Source organism: Oxyura jamaicensis (assembly GCF_011077185.1).
Source record: "Oxyura jamaicensis isolate SHBP4307 breed ruddy duck chromosome 4 unlocalized genomic scaffold, BPBGC_Ojam_1.0 oxy4_random_OJ106462, whole genome shotgun sequence".
NCBI lineage: Eukaryota > Metazoa > Chordata > Aves > Anseriformes > Anatidae > Oxyura > Oxyura jamaicensis.
In genome coordinates this window covers 39,400-57,157 of record NW_023303888.1, presented here as the reverse complement: position 1 = coordinate 57,157, position 17,758 = coordinate 39,400, and the positions used below count along the sequence as shown (strand labels likewise).

The following is a 17,758-nucleotide window of genomic DNA, read 5'->3' as shown; positions in this document are numbered from 1 at the left end:
GTAAAGCCTGTTAGGCAGCTCTGGTTAACCACCAGTGCCCGGGGGGGGCTCAGAGAATCGATCTGTGCTGAGGGCAGTAGTGCTGCTCAGCTTCCCGATGGCTGTTTCTAGCTGCTGGACGTGGGGGAGCATCTCCCTCGAGGCGCCTGGGAGGCCTGCGGTGCGGAGCACAGGAGCTGGAAGTGGGGCCCTCGTGGCAGGAGGAATCGTGCGGCAGAGGAATAGGCTGGAAGGCGGCGGGGGGCTGGCATCTGGACACAGAGACAACGCTAATCTGCTGGGTTTAACCCGCTTCCTGTGGTGGGGCCCAGAATTAATATTTTTTTTACTTGGCAGAGGGTGTTGGAACTGTAGGAATGATGCTTGGGAGGTTTTACTTTGAAGCATGGGTTTGAAGCTGTGCGGAGCTTTTGTGTGGCATCTCCAGATGGACAAGGTCAGCCCTTGTCACGCTGTAGACGTATAGTTTTCTGCAAGCACTCACTATGCCTGCCCCACACCCTTGGTCTGTGCTTCTAACCGTGAAGAGATTGTCTTGTGACCAAAATTTTGGGAGCTTCCCTATTCAACATCATGGGCTGGAGCAGATTAGACAAAGTCAAGTGATTTGCAATTGGCCGAGTTTATTTGACCTGAAAGGAGACAGCAAGCTCTTCAGGTGACGGGAAAACATGGCTCTTCTCCAGCTCCGATTGCTTCCTCTGCTTTGTGCGCACTGCTGTCTCCCCTCAAGTGGTAGCTGGGGAGGATCAGGTGGTCATTTGCTTCCCCCTGCTGCCATTCACAGTCTTAGTTTGGGTTCCTGCTTTATTCTTGCACTGGATCTCACCAAACTCCCTTCAGCTCTGGTAGGAGTCTTAAATATTTATTCAGTTTCCCTCCTTCCTCCTTTCCCCGCTGTTTCCCTCAAGCATCAGAGCACAGCCACAGTATGCCCTGGATTTAGGGAACAGTTACATCCAGGTACTAGTTTACTGATTCCTGAACAATTTTTTTCCAGAAAAGAGCCTATCTCCTTATGAACTGTTGAAGCTGGGAAGGTGCATATGGGTGCTGAGCAGTTAATCCCTGGGACGCTTGCTTGGTGCTTGTAGCTGAAGGAACAGCTCGTAAGCTGTTTACGTACCCTGAAATCTGTATTGTTCCACTGAAGTCAGTACTTTAGAGATGCTTTTGAAGTTTTTTTCTAAAAAGGGGAAAAACTAAGAAATGCTCAATTTTCCCCCCTCACTCCCCCATCAGGATTTTCCTCATATAATGGAGGAGAGATGAACGGCACAAGCAAAATGATGGATTTCCTGGAGGAACCTCTTCCTGGTGTGGGGACCTATGAAGATTTTAACACTATAGATTGGGTGCGAGAGAAGTCCAGGGACCGGGACAGGCACAGAGAGGTAACATTTCTTACTACTCCTTGCTAGCACTGAAGGCGGAAATATTAACTTGCTTAGAGCTAATCTTAGTTCTAATTACCTTACTAGGGAGCCAGTTACACGAGAAATACCAGGGGATTGCTGTAAGGGGTAAACTGAAAGCCTCTACCTTCTGAGGAAAAGGAACACGAAGTTGAATGTGTTCCAGTTTACCCATTGCTACTTTTCTGTCCAAGGCTTTATTTATTTTAAAAGCTTTAATGATGTTTTTCTGATATGTGGCTTAGATGCCTTGATCACTCATTTCTGTATGCAACATTAAACTTGCTCAATTCTGAAGTGTAGCAAAACTTACAGTCCTAGCCATGGAAGATGCATGCATTGTTTAGAAGAATTATATTGCTATTCCATGGATTATACGTAAGAATATAAGCACCCTTGACTCCATAATACACATCGCTTATTGATAAAGAAATGGGATACTCTTCCTACTGAAGTTTGTACTGCATGCTTGAGAAAACTGGAACAAATTCTGCTTCTGGGACTTCATTGCTCTTTGCAGTTAAAGGAATCTGCTTAGAACACAAAGGTTGCTTTAAATAAAGTACTGATGTCTCCAGCATGCTCCTGATTCATGAGAAACCCTTGGTGGAAATTTTGGAGGGTGATGACTGATCTAAGCTTTGCTGTTTATGTGCCAAAATATTCTTTGATATTTTATTTTTGAGCCTTACAAAACAATTCATCTTAAACAGTCACAGTGCACAAGCTGAACTCCATCCTTGCTGCTCAGTGTGTGGGAATTACAGTATAATGCCCAAATCTGAGCAAGTACAGACCCAACTAAGAGGCCTCATGCCCAATAACTACTGTCCAAATAACTGTTTCTATCTGTGCAGTATGAGTACAGACTCCAAATCTTCTCACGTGTGTACACACACACAGACATGTCAAAGATGATTGTGCGTTTGGAAAAGGACAATCTACATAAAGACATTTTTTATCAGAAGTTGAAATCAGGTAAAGACAGAAATTGCTGCTGGTCAAAGAGATGTGTTTGGGCAAATAAAAACAAATATCAGGTGGTGGCCAAAACTACGGCCTTGAACTCCCACCTTCATTCAGTAGCAGTGATGCCAATGAAGCGTGTGGCATTTGAAAGACAAAATGTAGACGAAAAAATGAAAATCGTTGAGGAAGAAAGGATTCTTCCTCATTTAGTGAGAATTAGTTGTTTTCCTCAATGTGCCTTGTCACCAGGGAATAATGGTGGTGCCAGGGCAGCGGGCAGGCTGCTCGTGCCCCTTTGTGCCATTGCCAGGTGCAGCCAGGCTGGCAGGGCCTGGCCGCATGAGCTCGCTGGCCTGAGGCCTCTTGCGTGGCTCTGAGTCCCGCTTTCAAATGCAATCAGCACACGTAGGTTCCGGGACTCATAATTCATCCACCGTCTGTTGGTTTGAAACCTGGTAACCTTCTTGTGTCCAGCTGAGGAGGCTGATTTATGGCAAGCAGTGCTTGGCAGTCTGCTGTGCTCAAAGTAACACCTAGTTTGTATTACAAGTATTGGGGGAGTAGCTGAAGACTACGAGAAGTTGGTGACAACTTCTGGTTGCTTCCCAGCTGGTGTGGTGTCACTACCTGTGAGGCAGCGTGGGTGGGTTGCTGGGGGCAAAGTGCTATGAGGGTCCCTTGAGCATTCACGTTTGCTTGTGGCGTCAGGTCACTGGTAACTTGTTATTGCTAACAAGAAACGTCTTTTAAAGGATAAAGGGTGGATTTTGTTTTCCTATTCAAAAGACATTTAAGAGGAAAATGTTACCTGAATGCTGGGAAGAGTGGAAGTATCCTTGATTAATTCTTGCTCATGTCTGAATTGGAGCTGCATTGGGCTATACCAGCTGTGAACCCAGCCACTGTCTGACGTTTTCCCTCTTGTCCCTCAAAACAGAATGTACTACGATCGTTGTAGGGAACGTTAGGGGTGTATCTCCAGCTTACAGTGCTACCAAGTAACTCTTAAAGTATTTACAGGGAATTAGATCAGTGTCCTAATGGATTTTTATATTTTATTTTTTAATTCTTCTAGATTACCAGCAGAAGTAAAGAGTCAACATGGGCCCTGATACACAGCGTGAGTGATGCTTTTTCTGGCTGGCTGTTGATGCTGTTTATTGGGTTGTTAGCAGGTAAGAGCAAACCTTAATATAAAACTGAGTCCTGGTTCTGTACCATCACTACTGATTATTAGCATCATTAAAGCAGGAGATTTTGTCCCAGAAACAAGGGCTGAGGAGCTTCACTGATACTTATGGCTCTGTCACTGTTTTGCATTCTAAGGAGAGTTATTTTTAAATGCCCCGAGACCTTATTCGTATAAATACCAAGATACAAAACTCAGGCTGAAGGCTGTCCTGGGGACTGTTCTTGATCTGGTGCTGGTACAGAGCTCTGAAATAATAATAGGTAGCAAAATGGAGGTGATCAAAATGGTGGTTCAGAAGGAAGTATCATGCTGTGAATCATTTTTGCTGAATGCTCTTTGATGCTGGAGAGGCTGATGTCAAGGAGTGTTAGATTTTATTCCCCTCCCCTCCCCCCCACTATACTTAAGAATAAAAGGTGAGCAGTATTTCTTGGGAAGTCAGGCTTCTTTCAGAGGTTGACTGGCTGAGGCCTTTTATATTATTTCAGAAGCAAACTTTGGACCCAAGTGCAAAAGTAGTAAATCAGTTGGATGCAAATCTTCTTGATAGAAGGCAGCTAAACCTTCATCATGAGGGATGAAATTAAGTCTTCTGTTAAATATTTACATAGGAAAGCTGCTAGCAAGTTTTTCATTAACTGGAAGATTTGCTAAATGTTTAGTGTTGCCTCTGGAGCCTCTGATCATGCAGATCAGAGGTCTGTATTCCTGGCTTCTGTGTTGACGTGGCATTTTACCTGAGAACGGAGCCAATTACAGCATTTATTGCAGGGAGGGCTATAGTTTTCCCTAACAGAAAAATATAAAATTGCTTGAAACTTTCTTTTTTATAATGTATATTACTTTCCTTACTGACTCTGATTGTGTTATTTGGCATAGTTGTAACTTTCCCCTCTGTTTTTTTGTTAGTTGTTTGGTTTTTGTTTTTAATTGGGATTGGAAATATTTCCTCCAAATTCAAAGCTATTCCTTGCACAGTCTCAGCATTGTTAGTGTAACTTGTGGATTTCAGCTCTTGTGCTGGAGACCAGTGCATGTTTTATGTTCTTGAGAAACATGACAAATCCCTCCTTGCCTCTGACTACTTGCCATGATATATTTAATATGTGGTTGTTCAGTCTAATTGAGAGGAATTAATTTCTAGTGACTTAGAATATAGGTTTTAATGCAGTTTGCTGGGGCCAACCTTGGAAATGTTGTTAGCCACACTTTTTGTGACCTACTCTCTTCAATGTGTGCTTAAGCAAATCTTCCCTTTAGCCCTCTTAAGAATAAAAGTTAATTGTAGGCAAAAATATCAGTGCTGCTCTGTTTGCTGGTAGGTGAGTCAAAGTAGGGGCAGACTGTAACCTTCAGATATGTGAGTCTGCATAAGATGGTTATTAAGTTTTCACCTTTGTTTTATTTTTTTTTAACCAGGTTCCTTAGCAGGTCTAATAGACATTTCTGCCCACTGGATGACAGATTTGAAAGAAGGAGTGTGTTTAGCAGGCTTCTGGTTTAACCATGAACACTGCTGCTGGAAATCCAACACTACCTTTACAGACAGAGACAAATGTCCTGAATGGAAGAGCTGGTCACAGCTTATTATTGGCCATGGAGAGGTAATGTGTGCCCAGAACTACTTCTGCTGCTGAATGTCCCATTTCCCCAGCCTGCATTGTCTCTTGGTATGATCTGTATGTATATGCCAGAAGTGCTAACTGAAGATATTTCGGTGACTTAACTTTGAATGTTGAGGTCTTTGAGGGGTCTAAATAAACAAGTTACTTATGTATCTTCCTCAGTGGGGAAGCAAAACATTGACACATTTACAAGTGTACTGCTTTAGTTGTGTTTGAGACTTACTGCTTAGAGAATGTTTTTGCCCATGAACGCTTTAAAGGAATGCCAGACAAGCTCAAGTCCTGTGTTCTGGATAGAACCAAGTTCTGGCAGTTCTATCCAGTGGAGCAGCCAGCTTGACTGGGACAGTATTTGTACAACTTGTTTGCCACTTTATAAAGTGGTCTTCGGAAGTATGGTTGGCTCACATTCCTGTAACCCAGCAAACCTAACTTGTCCTTAGAACTGCAGTCTTATTACGATTCCTGTTATTTTTGGCTGATGATAACTGTATTTGAGATTACCTGCTATTTCTGTGCACTTGCTTCAGTGTCCTGGTTTGTCGCAATATCAGTTAAGTGATACAAATTGGTTAACTTTCTCTGCATTACAGGGGGCTTTTGCATATATTCTCAACTACTTGATGTATGTTATCTGGGCTTTGTTATTCTCCCTTCTTGCTGTGTTACTTGTGAAGGGCTTTGCTCCTTATGCCTGCGGCTCAGGAATTCCAGAGGTAAGAATGAAAGGTTTTTGGTTTTTTTTTTGGGGGGTGGGGGGGTGTGGTGGTGGTGTTAGTTTGTTTTAAGGTGGGCTAGGGATCCACCATCCAAAGATTATGCTTTCTTGCTATGGAATAATACTTCCTTATATTCTAGAAACATATGGTGGCTTAATATATGCTTTTTTTCTCCAAACTTTATTCCTGAAACATGTCTAGTACTTAAGTCTCCATAGAATCCCTTTAAAAACTATAATTTTCCAAAAGTAAATGCAAGCTACAAGAGGTACAAAAAAAAAGTGCACCATTTGTGGAAGACTGCAAAAGCAGCATCAGATTATTTTTCAGTAGGAAAAGCAGTCCTGAAGGAAGGACTCAAAGGGCACCTTCTGTAAAGGGCACCTTCTGTCTTTGCATATAGAGGTATTTTTACTGACTGTATTTTACTTTTGATAGCTTGGGAGGGACTGTGAAAGCCGTAGGGGAAAGCTGAAGGCAGGTCTGGGAGAACCTAGTAAAATGGGAGCTCTGACCAGGACTTGAATGAAAGCCTGTAGAGCTCTGTGTGCTTGACTTCCAGATCAAAACTATCTTAAGTGGTTTCATCATTAGAGGCTACTTGGGCAAGTGGACGCTGATCATCAAAACCATTACCTTAGTGTTGGCGGTGTCCTCTGGCCTGAGCTTGGGAAAAGAGGGCCCCCTGGTGCATGTTGCCTGCTGCTGTGGAAATATCTTGTGTCATCTCTTCACCAAGTACAGGAAGAATGAAGCCAAGCGCAGAGAGGTAAAAACATACTGTGTTATTGTTAAACTGCTGAGATAGCATGGGAAAGCTCATAAGTGTTCACTCATGATGTAAGTTTTTTATGGACAAGTCACTGGAGAATGATTAGTGTGAAATGTGTAGAAGTATTGGCCAGCTTATCTTCTGTTAAACGCAGCAATGACAGAATCCACACAGTGAGCAGGCAAGGTTTTGGATGTCTTCACGACATCTCTAGATCTGCTTTGTTGATCTCTTCTGATAAAGGGTACAGATGTGAGGCAGGCAAATGTAGCAAAAGACATGTTCTGGGAAGTGGAAGTACTGCTGTTCTGTTTTAGTAAAGCTTTATCTAGGGTTCAAGAGTAGCATGAAATCAGATAAAAAAGAACAAGGTAATTGCAAACTGATTTAAGGGTGGAACTGTTTAAAAGGTAATGCTTTTTTAAGCTATTTGTGAATTGCAATAGAATCATTAAGGTTGGAAAAGACCTCCAAGATCATCTAGAATATTTCTCAGGGAGTTAGCTCAGTCCATCTTTTCCCTGTTGTCTTTAAAACAAGTCAGACATTAGCTTATTCTGCAATCATTGGAGATAAAAATTGCACACGTTTAAGTAGACATCCAACAAAAAAAAGGGAAAGGATTTGAGGGGGAAGCTGAAAATGTGTGACTGACTTCAGTTTCTTTCACAGGTTTTATCAGCAGCTGCAGCTGCTGGTGTGTCTGTAGCTTTTGGTGCACCGATTGGAGGAGTGCTCTTTAGTCTGGAAGAGGTAACACCAGCATTTTCTATTAGCTCTGGTGAGCTGTTTTATTGCAAGAGCTGACCCCGCTGGTTTTAAAATACAGTCCACTCATAACTGCTTGGGTGTGGAAAGGAGACTGTTGAATACTGATTGGTGGTGTATTTACAAGGTCTGCCAGGCAACCTAAACTTTACTGGGGTTTCAGGTAATTCTTATGAATACTGTAGAATTTATTTTGAATGATGTATATCTCTGGCTTTAAAGTAAACCTGCTGTTTTTCCCCGATCTGTCCATGCTCAGCAACACTGACTGCTCACAACCACAGCCTCTGTCATTCCATATGTCCATTCTCACCAGACAGCTCTGTCTCAGAGTACCTCAGAACAAACTTACCTTGCTTATCAAACTCTCTTTCTTACCAAGTAAGTTCTAATGTTCTTTTGATCCAGACGGGAAACGGATCACCATTTCTGGCTTCAGGGCCTAACTCAGAGAAAGAGTGGGATGGTTTTGCTCAGCTGAGCAATAGTCGTGCTCAGCTACTATGGCAAACGCCATTGTTTGGCACTTCTGGACCATGCAGAGCATGAAAGACAAATACTTCTCTGGTTTCAGCTCATAGGTGATTTGTAGCAACTTTTATTATCCGAGTAAATCATCTACGCTTCAGGAATCATAGAGGGCGTTTGCTGCGAGTATGCACACCAGGATCCATCCTGGTCATTGTAGTCTGTACAGAGGGGACCTCATAATCGAGTCTTGGCTGAAGGGGAAGGTACATCAGTCTCAGTCCTTTCAGTCCTCATTTCACACCAGTCTCTGTCCTTTCTTGTACTTCATACAGTAGTGATGTTACTGGGTACCAGTCAGGGTAGTGACAAGTGACTGAGTCTGCTTTGTTTTTCCTTTTTAGGTCAGTTACTATTTTCCTCTCAAGACACTGTGGCGTTCCTTCTTTGCTGCTCTGGTAGCTGCGTTTACTTTGCGCTCCATCAATCCTTTTGGGAACAGCCGCCTGGTTCTCTTCTATGTGGAGTTTCACATGCCATGGCATCTTCTGGAGCTTGTGCCATTCGTCCTTTTGGGAATATTTGGTGGGCTTTGGGGAGCTTTCTTCATTCGCAGCAACATCGCCTGGTGCAGGCGACGTAAGACAACCAAACTTGGTAAATACCCTGTGCTGGAGGTGTTTGTAGTGACTGCTATCACAGCCATCCTGGCCTTCCCTAATGAGTATACCAGAATGAGCACCAGTGAGCTGATCTCTGAACTCTTCAATGACTGTGGGATTTTGGACTCTTCCAAGCTCTGTGAGTATGTGAATGACTTCAACAGCACCAAAGGGGACGACCTGCCAGACCGAGCTGCTGGCCCAGGAGTTTACACAGCCATGTGGCAGCTGGCTTTGGCCCTTATAATGAAAGTCTTCATCACAATCTTCACCTTTGGCATGAAGGTGAGAGTTACCTGTAAAGCAGCTCATGTTCTTTTCATCTGATGCAGAAACCCTAGAATTTTATCCATATAGTAAACAGACGTGTTTTTCTCCCCAAGCTCTGTTAAGAGAGAAGAAACTGCTTTGTAGAGGGCGATAGGTGGCAATTATTTGTTCCATTGTGAGTAACTGAGGGCAGTAGAAATCTTTTATCCTGTGTGTGGCCACCACACGCACTCATTGAAACTGCTAGGTTAGGGATTCATGGCCCATTTTCCAAACATTGACTGCTTCTAAGTTGTCTTTACTTAAGCCTTTTTAATGCTTCCATTATATCTCCCCTTCCTAATTGCAAAGCAACTGAGATACTCATTTGTAAATGCTTATGATAGCTGTTCATTAATCAGACTGTTCAGTGTCCTGAGCTGTGGATGTACTGCCTAGGTCTGAGCTTTCCCTCAGTGGGCTTTATCAGATGGATCCTAAGTGTCTCTACCCTGTCCCCCACTACCTTGAATGGATTGTCCAAAAGAGGTGACCCTACCTCAGAGGTTTGCACCTCGTTGTTGCACCGAGGTTGTTTCTGATACTCAAGGCAATCATCAGAATTGTGAGGAAAAATACCCTGTGTATGAGAAAGCTATATAAAAATATGTAAAGGGCACACGGGGGAGATTCTCTCACTTCAAAGACTAGGAGCTTTCGAAATCCAGAAACAGATGAAGTGCAGAGGTGAAACTTGCTGGCAGTGAGTTTACTATGTGGTATCACTAATATGCTAATAACAGGCGCTCTCACTTTGAAGGATCGTGTGTATTTCATAAATAAGTACAAGTACTCAGTTAGTTGGAAAGGCACAGGAGAGTGTTAGTGGTGTGCAAATGAAACTTTGTGTTATTATTCTAGGAAATAAACTTGCTTTTTAGGAAAATTTTGAAAAAAAAAAAAAAGTCTATTCTATTTCACACTGAACTGTAGTGTGGGTCTTTCTCCTGCTCATAAAGAAGTAAATGCAAACAATTCAAACTCTGTTACAGAGGTTTTTGAGCATGCTTTGTTTCGTTCGGTGAGGACAGCATTTGGCATACCCAGTGCTGTCCCTTGTTTCCTCCAAGGATACAAGGAGGAAACACCTTTTTTGGTGCAGGAAGGGCAAAGATGATGGAGCATGGCATCCATGCCAGTTTTAACTTTAGGATAACCTCTAAATCAGTCTTGTTTGAACTTCTGTCACTAGTCTTTGAATACTGCCTCCATCAGAAATGCCTTATTCACTGATGTGTTTTTTCATAGGTCCCTTCAGGGCTCTTCATCCCAAGCATGGCAGTTGGTGCTATAGCAGGAAGATTGTTAGGAGTAGCAATGGAGCAGCTGGCCTTTTACCACCATGACTGGGTCATCTTCAGTGGCTGGTGCAGTCAAGGAGCTGACTGTATCACTCCAGGCCTATATGCAATGGTTGGGGCTGCAGCATGTCTAGGTAAGCAACAGATTTCTTCTGAAGTCCAGGCTGCATGTTTGGGTGTTTGGTCTACTTTGTAGTAGAACTTATAATGTGTTTCTGATCCTATTTGCATTCTTTTACCAGCACCAGCCTATCATTGGACGATAGGTTTCCATGGGGAATCTCCTGAATATGCAGCTAGAACAAATGAGACTGTCCAGGGACTTTAGATTCCTGTGTAGGGAAGCCACGTTGTTAGGAAAATTAATGATAGTAGCTGGAGGATGTCAAGATGCCACTTGTCTCTTTTGCATGGCCTATCATAGGGATCAGTCCATAAATCTGTTTATCAGTGTACATGCATAAGGCACATGTACAGGGCATGGCAGACTCTTCTGCAGCTAGCTCACTTTCTTTTGTATTTAATTAATGGGATGACCTTCCCAGCAAATTGTCATTGTGAAGTATTTCATTGATATATAGTCTTAAGAAGTAAGTTTTGGACAGACATACCACATCGTTCATGGATCTCTGTCGTTCAGAAGATGTGCTATCCAAGGACACGTGACTCTAGGGTATTTCTTATAACCTGATTTGAAATGAACATGGCCTTTCAAGGTTCCTTCTCAAAGGGACCCAAAAAAAAGAAGCAGAAGGGCCCATAATAAGCATGGTATTTTGGAGCAGACAGATGGTTTTAACAGTATGTTCTGTTCATGTTTGGCTTCCATTACAATGCTGAATGTGACGCTTATTTTGTAGCTAGGAGTCTAACAGTGCAACCTTTTACTGATATAACGCGTTGTCTAGATGCATTGGTGGAGGACAGCTGTAGGAGCTGTCAGCTCTATTGGTTGGAAATCCCCCAAAACATGTTAATGTCTTCTGTCTTCCTGTGTTCTGTTTGTAGGAGGGGTGACCCGAATGACTGTGTCGCTAGTGGTCATTATGTTTGAGCTCACGGGTGGACTGGAATACATAGTTCCTCTGATGGCAGCAGCCATGACCAGCAAGTGGATGGCTGATGCTATTGGGCGGGAAGGCATTTACGATGCCCACATTCGTCTCAATGGCTACCCTTTTTTGGAAGCCAAGGAGGAGTTCTCGCACAAGACACTTGCAATGGATGTAATGAGACCACGGAGGAACGATCCTCCTCTGACTGTCATTACTCAGGACAGCATGACAGTAGAAGATGTTGAGACCATAATCAACGAAACTACGTACAGTGGCTACCCAGTGGTGGTGTCACGGGAGTCCCAAAGACTCGTAGGATTTGTTCTCAGGAGAGACCTCATCATTTCAATCGGTAAGTGCAGGAAGGCAAGATGCTATGCAGATAAGCGGTGCAGTTAGAGGCCTTAAATGGCACCAACTGTAATTGACTTAACAAATGTAAACACTCAGTGGTGATGGTGGATATACTTATGGAAGCCTACATCTCCATCCCCCTGTAGCGTGAGGTTTGCATGTCTTGAGTGTGAAGGGACAGCATGGCTTGTCTATTGCAATTATAAGGGCCGTACTACCTGCAAAAATCTTGTGAAGTATGAGACTTCTTGTCAGCAAGATCTAAGCCACCTTTTCTTTTTGGATGGCTCTGCAGAAGGCTTTCTTAACGGTCAATGTCTCAAACCTTATTTTATTTAATTAGAGTAAAAAGTCTGGTCCGTGTACTGAATGTTGGGTCACTTCTGAGGTGGTGCTGGTGCTATCAAACCTGTAAATATTGATACTGATGTTTGAGGAGAGTCTTTCCTTTCTCTGCACTACTGAAAGCCATCCCAGTCATTGCTCATTTCACATGTGCTCCAGCATTGTTCTGAGGCAGTTGATGTGTGGTGCTGGCAGAACTTGGCAGACACTGTCCTGGCATCTCTCACGTGCAGTTTTCATCTGTGACGTGAGAATTGAGTTCCTTTGGAAACAGCATTGTATTTTACAATTATTAGGGCACAGTTAGGTTCCTCTTCCTCACATATTGCTTAGAAGCCTGTAAGTAATGTTTGCAAACATGAGGCTTGAGTACAAGTTGTGATCATGTTGTCTCTTGCTGGTTGTGTGAGGCAGTGTTTCTTCTGTTGACGAAGCAGGAGAAATCTGTGTGTTAGGGTTGAGGAGTACATTGGCATGCAAGTCTTTAAAAAAAAAAAATGCACTTGCTCTGTAATGAAGATTGGGCTTAAGGGAGTCGAGATCCATGCTCCGTGCCTGTTTAGTCTGTATAGATTGTATTCAGCTGGACCTCAGGCTCCAAGCATCTATGCTAAGCTTGGAGTTGCTCCCATGCCTACTCACACATTTCCTTACGCCGTCGCCAGGCAGAGTCCATGCAAGCCCCGTGGTGAGCTGGATGGAAGACCTGATCCAGCTGTATACTTATCTCAGTCATTGCTCAATTAGCTTCCTGCAGATCGGTCCCCTGTTCTGGCTCTCTTTGGGGACACACAAATGCTGGTGAAAGAGAGCAGGTGAGAGACCTTGGACAGAAGCAGAAAGTGACCACGGAAACAGCGTGATTATTAAGGACTGAACACGTCTGAGCTCAGTGGTGTGATCTCCGATGTGTGGTTTAATGTGATGTCTTAGCTCAAGCTTGATACTTCCCTGTATGGAAGGTTAGAATTTTTGGTGCTGAGCTGGGGTTGTACCATGGCACAATTAGAGTAGTTTCTATAATTAAGTTGCTTGCAGCTATGAAACAAGCCTGTGTGTTCCCGCTTAGGTAAATTGTCAGTGTCAGTTTTGCATACAATATATTCTTCTGGAGTATGTAAGTATTGCTTTTCTGATAAGTATCTGGTCAAACGCGTATGACAAAGGCAAGGTTTGCCTTGTTCTGAATCTCTTGGGACTCCTTAAAAGTAATTTTTTTTATTCAGGTTGCATGGAAAATGGGAGTTAGCTTTTAACAGCTCTGAATATCAGTCTGGTGTTTGGAGGCCAAGTCATTCCCTACCCAGTGAGTCCTGGAATGTGAATATCAAATTGAAGCTGCAATACAGCAGACATCCAAATTGCCCATGTAGCAGGAGTAGGCACTATTGCAAATACCTGAATGTTGTCAGGTACTCAACACCGTGTTGATTTTTTTTTCTGTTCTTGACCCTGGTCAGGGGATGTGGAGCCTGAGCCAGTAGGTTAAGCATTATTTTATTAGTCAGCTACCCTGCACAGGTCCCAAATCCGTGACTGGTAAAAGTACAAATCATTTCACTGCCTGCTTGGGTCATCAGTTACATGTTTTGAGAAACAGTGCAAGTGAAGTGAAGGAATGGACTTCTAAAGCCATTCCAATGTGGCAGAGAGAAAAGGATATGTTCTTCAACTTAGAAAAGGAAAGGTTATTTAATCAAATATTTATTCTTCTAGAAAATGCCCGGAAGAAGCAGGATGGAATTGTGAGCACCTCGATTATTTATTTCACTGACCACTCTCCTCCACTGCCTCCAAGCTTCCCCTCTATGCTGAAACTCAGGAGCATCCTGGATCTCAGTCCTTTTACAGTGACGGACCAAACACCCATGGAAATTGTCGTGGATATATTTCGCAAGCTTGGATTGCGCCAGTGCCTGGTTACTCATAATGGGTAAAAAAAAAACAAAACAAACAAAAAAAAAAAAAACACACCTGTAGATGCAGTTTTGGGCCTGAGTCCCAGTGGATAATGCTGGATTAGTTGGTATCCTTGAGCTGTTCAGCTCAGCTATAGTAGGAAAAACTCCTTGCAGGAGAGTAAGATGGCAGCGGGTTTGGAACTTTAAAGGTCCCTTCCAACTCAACCATTTGATGATTAAACCTCTGCGTCTCAGTCAGAGCTTCAAGTGAGAGAAGGCCTCTGATAGGAAGAACTGAGTATCAGTTAGGGCAAAAGTAATCTAGGGAAAAACAAAACTGAAATTACTGAACCTTTTTCAGTTGGAGGAGTAACATAAATCCTGCAAGGTTAGTGAAATGGTCAGAGACAGCTCCATGTGGTGACGGGTTTGATCTCCCTAAAACTGATGGAAAGGGCTCGGCCTCTTCCATTGCAAATCTGGTCATGTGTATCATGCCCCCATTTGAATTCACTGCGGTGTCAATTCAGAAGCAGTGAGCTTGGTGAGGTAGGAGTGAACAAGGGTAAAGAATTAAAACAAATGGTCCCTTCCTTGAAGGACCGGACCAAAAAGGGATTCTCTCCCTCTTCTTCACTGTGATGCCATTCAGATCATTTCAGTTTCAGATAAAAAATGGCTTTGTCATACAGTGCTTCCTGGCGGAAGTTGGGTTTAGCTCCTTAGTACCTATCATGACCGATCGGTTATACTTATGAAAGTGTAGGTATTGAGACTACCAGCACTTAAAATGCAGTCCTGGACATTTAGGTCGATCGTTTTGGAGAAGGGTGTTAATAAAAATTGTGTCTTGGTTATAAGTTTTACCTTTTTCAGTATAAAATACTGATAGTGTCTGTTTGGGCTTATAAGCATTGCACTTTGCATGGAGTGTCAGCGTTGTGATCCAAACAAGTGCTGGAGCTACTGCAAGGAGTTAAAACTGTCATATGAGAAGCTATGCAAGAGCAAGGATATGTTCATTGGATGTTGATGCACTGAAAAAATGTGTTTTAATTTTTCAGGAAGCTACTTGGAATCATTACCAAAAAGGATGTACTAAAGCACATTGCACAGCTGGCTAACCAGGACCCAGATTCTATACTCTTCAATTAATGGCAGACTAGTAGGTGTTGTGTGTTATACACAAAAGAAACTTTATAGAAGAAACTGGATATTCTTTCCTATTTTTACTGGGACCTTGGAACTAATTTCAGCATTTCCTTTCATGGAGCTGAAGAAGATATTTTTTTTTTCTACAAGATAACCAATTGCACTACATAGTCTGTGGAAAATTAATCTTCTTTTTAGAAGAAAAAAAGACTACATTTGCTTTTGTGAAGTTGCATTGGAAAGATTCCATGAAGAAGTAAAAGCAAAATGCTACAGAACTCTCTTCTTTTTACTTTATCTGAATTCTTGTTACTAATGTGGGGAGGAAAGACAAGGTGTATACCTTCAGAAATTCTGAAGGCAGATGATTTTTGCACACAGTATTAAGGTGGTGGCGGAAGGATACAGTTGTAACTCAGGGGCAGTGTATTTCCAGTGAGCCAATTAGTGAAAATAAGAACCTTGTACAGTCAAAAAAAAAAAAAAAAAAAAGCCCTTATAAAATTGTCAGGTGGTTCTGAAGAGCTCAACTCCTCAATTACCGATATTGGCTAGCTCAGAATGTTTTGCTGAGAGAAGGAAAAAAGTCCCCCAGAAGACCAGTCTTCATAAGACTGGGTTCACTTTTCAATTGAGAAGAGTTTATTTTGATTAATCTTCTGTGAATGTATTTAATTACTCTAATGCTAGCTTGCTAGGAGAATCCTGAGTAGGAGACAGGAAGAGTTAACAGTTGTATTCTTGTCATGCTCCCTTTTTTTTAGATATATGCATAAGGATTTCTTCTTGATTTCTTTTGAGCATGTAATTAAAATTGCAAAGACTGAATCCTAAAGCCCTGGCTTTACTGCACTTCTAAGTAAAGTCTGATCATATTAGTTATTGTGCAACTGACCTCTTCCTTAATCAGCAGTGTCTTATGTTGCTGAGGATGTCTTAATGGAGACTCCTGGGCCCGGAATGTTTACATGGATGCATTTTTTTTTTGTTCCCTGCTACTCTCTTCAGCCCTGCACCAAACTCAGGCTCGGATCCTGGCTCTAGGATTGAGAACACTGCCACTTTATGTATGTTTGCCACTCGATGTCTCTTGTTTCACTAACTATGCAATAAGAACCCTGCCTGACAACTGTCAGCAACATAACTTGTTCCTGAGAGTTGCTCCGTTCCAAGTCTGTGCTCCTTGAATCCCTGTTCCAATTAATTTTCTGTTAATAAAATTGTGACAGTTAACTGGAGTTCTGAGCGTATATAAATTCCTTTTGGAGATCAGTGTTATTGTGGCTTCTGTCTAAAGCAGACTTCATTTGTTGTCTCTGGCTGAGGCTTGTCAATGGAAACAGCTCCCTTTGACTTCTGGTTCACCACCATCAGTGCAGGGGGGGCCGGGGTAGGAGCTGACCTGTTGAGTAATGACAAATGAGTAGGGGCTGCTGCTTCTGTGCAGGATAAACTGCTTCTGAGGCCAAGTGGGGCTCCTGACCAGAGATGGCTAGAGATTTTCTCAGTCTTAGGCTCTCTTAAATATAAATATATTCCTCATCTGTACTTGGAGCAAAAGCCAGCTTATTTTTTCAAAGCCATCCAACGTCAAGTACCTGTTGCCACTACTTCAACATGGTAGTGAGGTGATACCTGCCACTTGAGTTCTTGTATGGCTTAGAGCTGAATCAAGCCAAGATGATAACAATGGATGAAATATCTTATGTTTATAAAGCAAATGCCACAACTTTGTGGTGTTTTTGTATGGCAGCAAGTGGTTTTTGAGACATCTTAGACTCGAAACAAGGACTACCATGTGCCCATAAGATGCTCACAACTTGAAGTGCTTTGCATTCTTTCTCTGCTATGACTGTCAGCAGGCTCTGTCTGGTGGTGGCAGAAGCTGTGCCTTTAACTGCTTTTGCCCCGTCCTGAGAGGGTTGTCCCCCACTTGCCAGTAAGAAGGATGCTCTATGAGCCTGGGTCTCAGGGAAGAAGCCTCCTCTTTTCCTTGCAGGCTTCCTGCAGAGGCTGTCTGCACTGAAGGAGGCTAGCGGTGCCCGTTGCATGCTGTTCAGAAAGCTTTGTTCTCTTCGGCACGTGTGGGACACCAGGAAGACGTAAGCTTCTGTTTTGTGCCTTTTTTTTTTTTTGCTTACTTTGCAAGATGCAGGAAGTCTGGAGCTGGAAAAATGAAGACCCTGTTATAATTAGATCTGCAGTACGTGACAGCTTATTTCTCTAACAGTCATTAACGTGTAATGCTAGACTCGGTCACTGTGGTAAGTGCTCTTATCAGAGGAGGGAAGGGGAGGGACTGCTTGTGGGAAGGCTGCAGTAGCCTTAGTCCCGCGTGTCAGGTAACTGCAAGAGCTGCTGGCAGGAAAACCCAGTCGCAGGCTGGAGTGTCACAGCTGGCTCGTGCCCTGCTTCCAAAGGAGAAGCTGCGGTGGAAATTGGCAGGTCAGAGAGAGCAAACTTTTGGAGGAGACCACAGCCAGCGTGTTGTGTGGGGACGGGAGCATGGCAGCAAGAAGCTGCAAAATGAATTTTAGGGTTTCTGAGGGTAGTGTTGTGGGTAGGAGGGGACAAAGAGCCATCAGTGTGCCTATCGCACAGCTTCCTGCTACGGAGGAATTGTCCTCGAAAGGTTGGCCTGAGAACATCATACACAGGAAGATGAGAGTGTGAGAAAACACAGGATTTGTGGGAAAGTCTGGCAGAGTTTTAGAGAAGTTGAGTCTATGATGGAGGCAGGGTTTCAAGTCC

General features: G+C 43.0%; 1 protein-coding gene across 2 annotated transcripts; it reads left to right on the top strand.

Annotated features, from left to right (window-relative positions):
- Positions 1-1,153: 1,153 nt before the first annotated feature.
- LOC118157255 (H(+)/Cl(-) exchange transporter 5) lies at positions 1,154-16,245 on the top strand. Of its 2 annotated transcripts, XM_035311516.1 has the most exons (11): positions 1,154-1,394; positions 3,460-3,559; positions 4,996-5,180; positions 5,795-5,917; positions 6,483-6,689; positions 7,365-7,445; positions 8,333-8,875; positions 10,148-10,334; positions 11,209-11,607; positions 13,671-13,887; positions 14,920-16,245. In XM_035311516.1, the coding sequence occupies exons 1-11, from the start codon at positions 1,269-1,271 to the stop codon at positions 15,008-15,010; spliced, it is 2,259 nt and encodes a 752-aa protein (XP_035167407.1). In that variant the 5' UTR covers positions 1,154-1,268; the 3' UTR covers positions 15,011-16,245. The 2 variants fall into 2 exon arrangements, with proteins under 2 accessions (XP_035167407.1, XP_035167408.1); XM_035311517.1 differs by lacking the exons at positions 1,154-1,394; positions 3,460-3,559 and having other exon boundaries at positions 5,002-5,180; positions 6,460-6,689.
- Positions 16,246-17,758: the final 1,513 nt, after the last annotated feature.

What these genes read in the sequence shown, in the direction of transcription:
- LOC118157255 (XM_035311516.1), top strand. Translation starts at nt 1,269, where the DNA reads ATGAACGGCACAAGCAAAATGATGGATTTCCTGGAGGAACCTCTTCCT. An exon ending in GTTTATTGGGTTGTTAGCAG is followed by an intron (nt 3,560 to 4,995) that starts GTAAGAGCAAAC and finishes TTTTTTAACCAG; the next exon opens with GTTCCTTAGCAGGTCTAATA. An exon ending in TGGGGCTGCAGCATGTCTAG is followed by an intron (nt 10,335 to 11,208) that starts GTAAGCAACAGA and finishes TTCTGTTTGTAG; the next exon opens with GAGGGGTGACCCGAATGACT.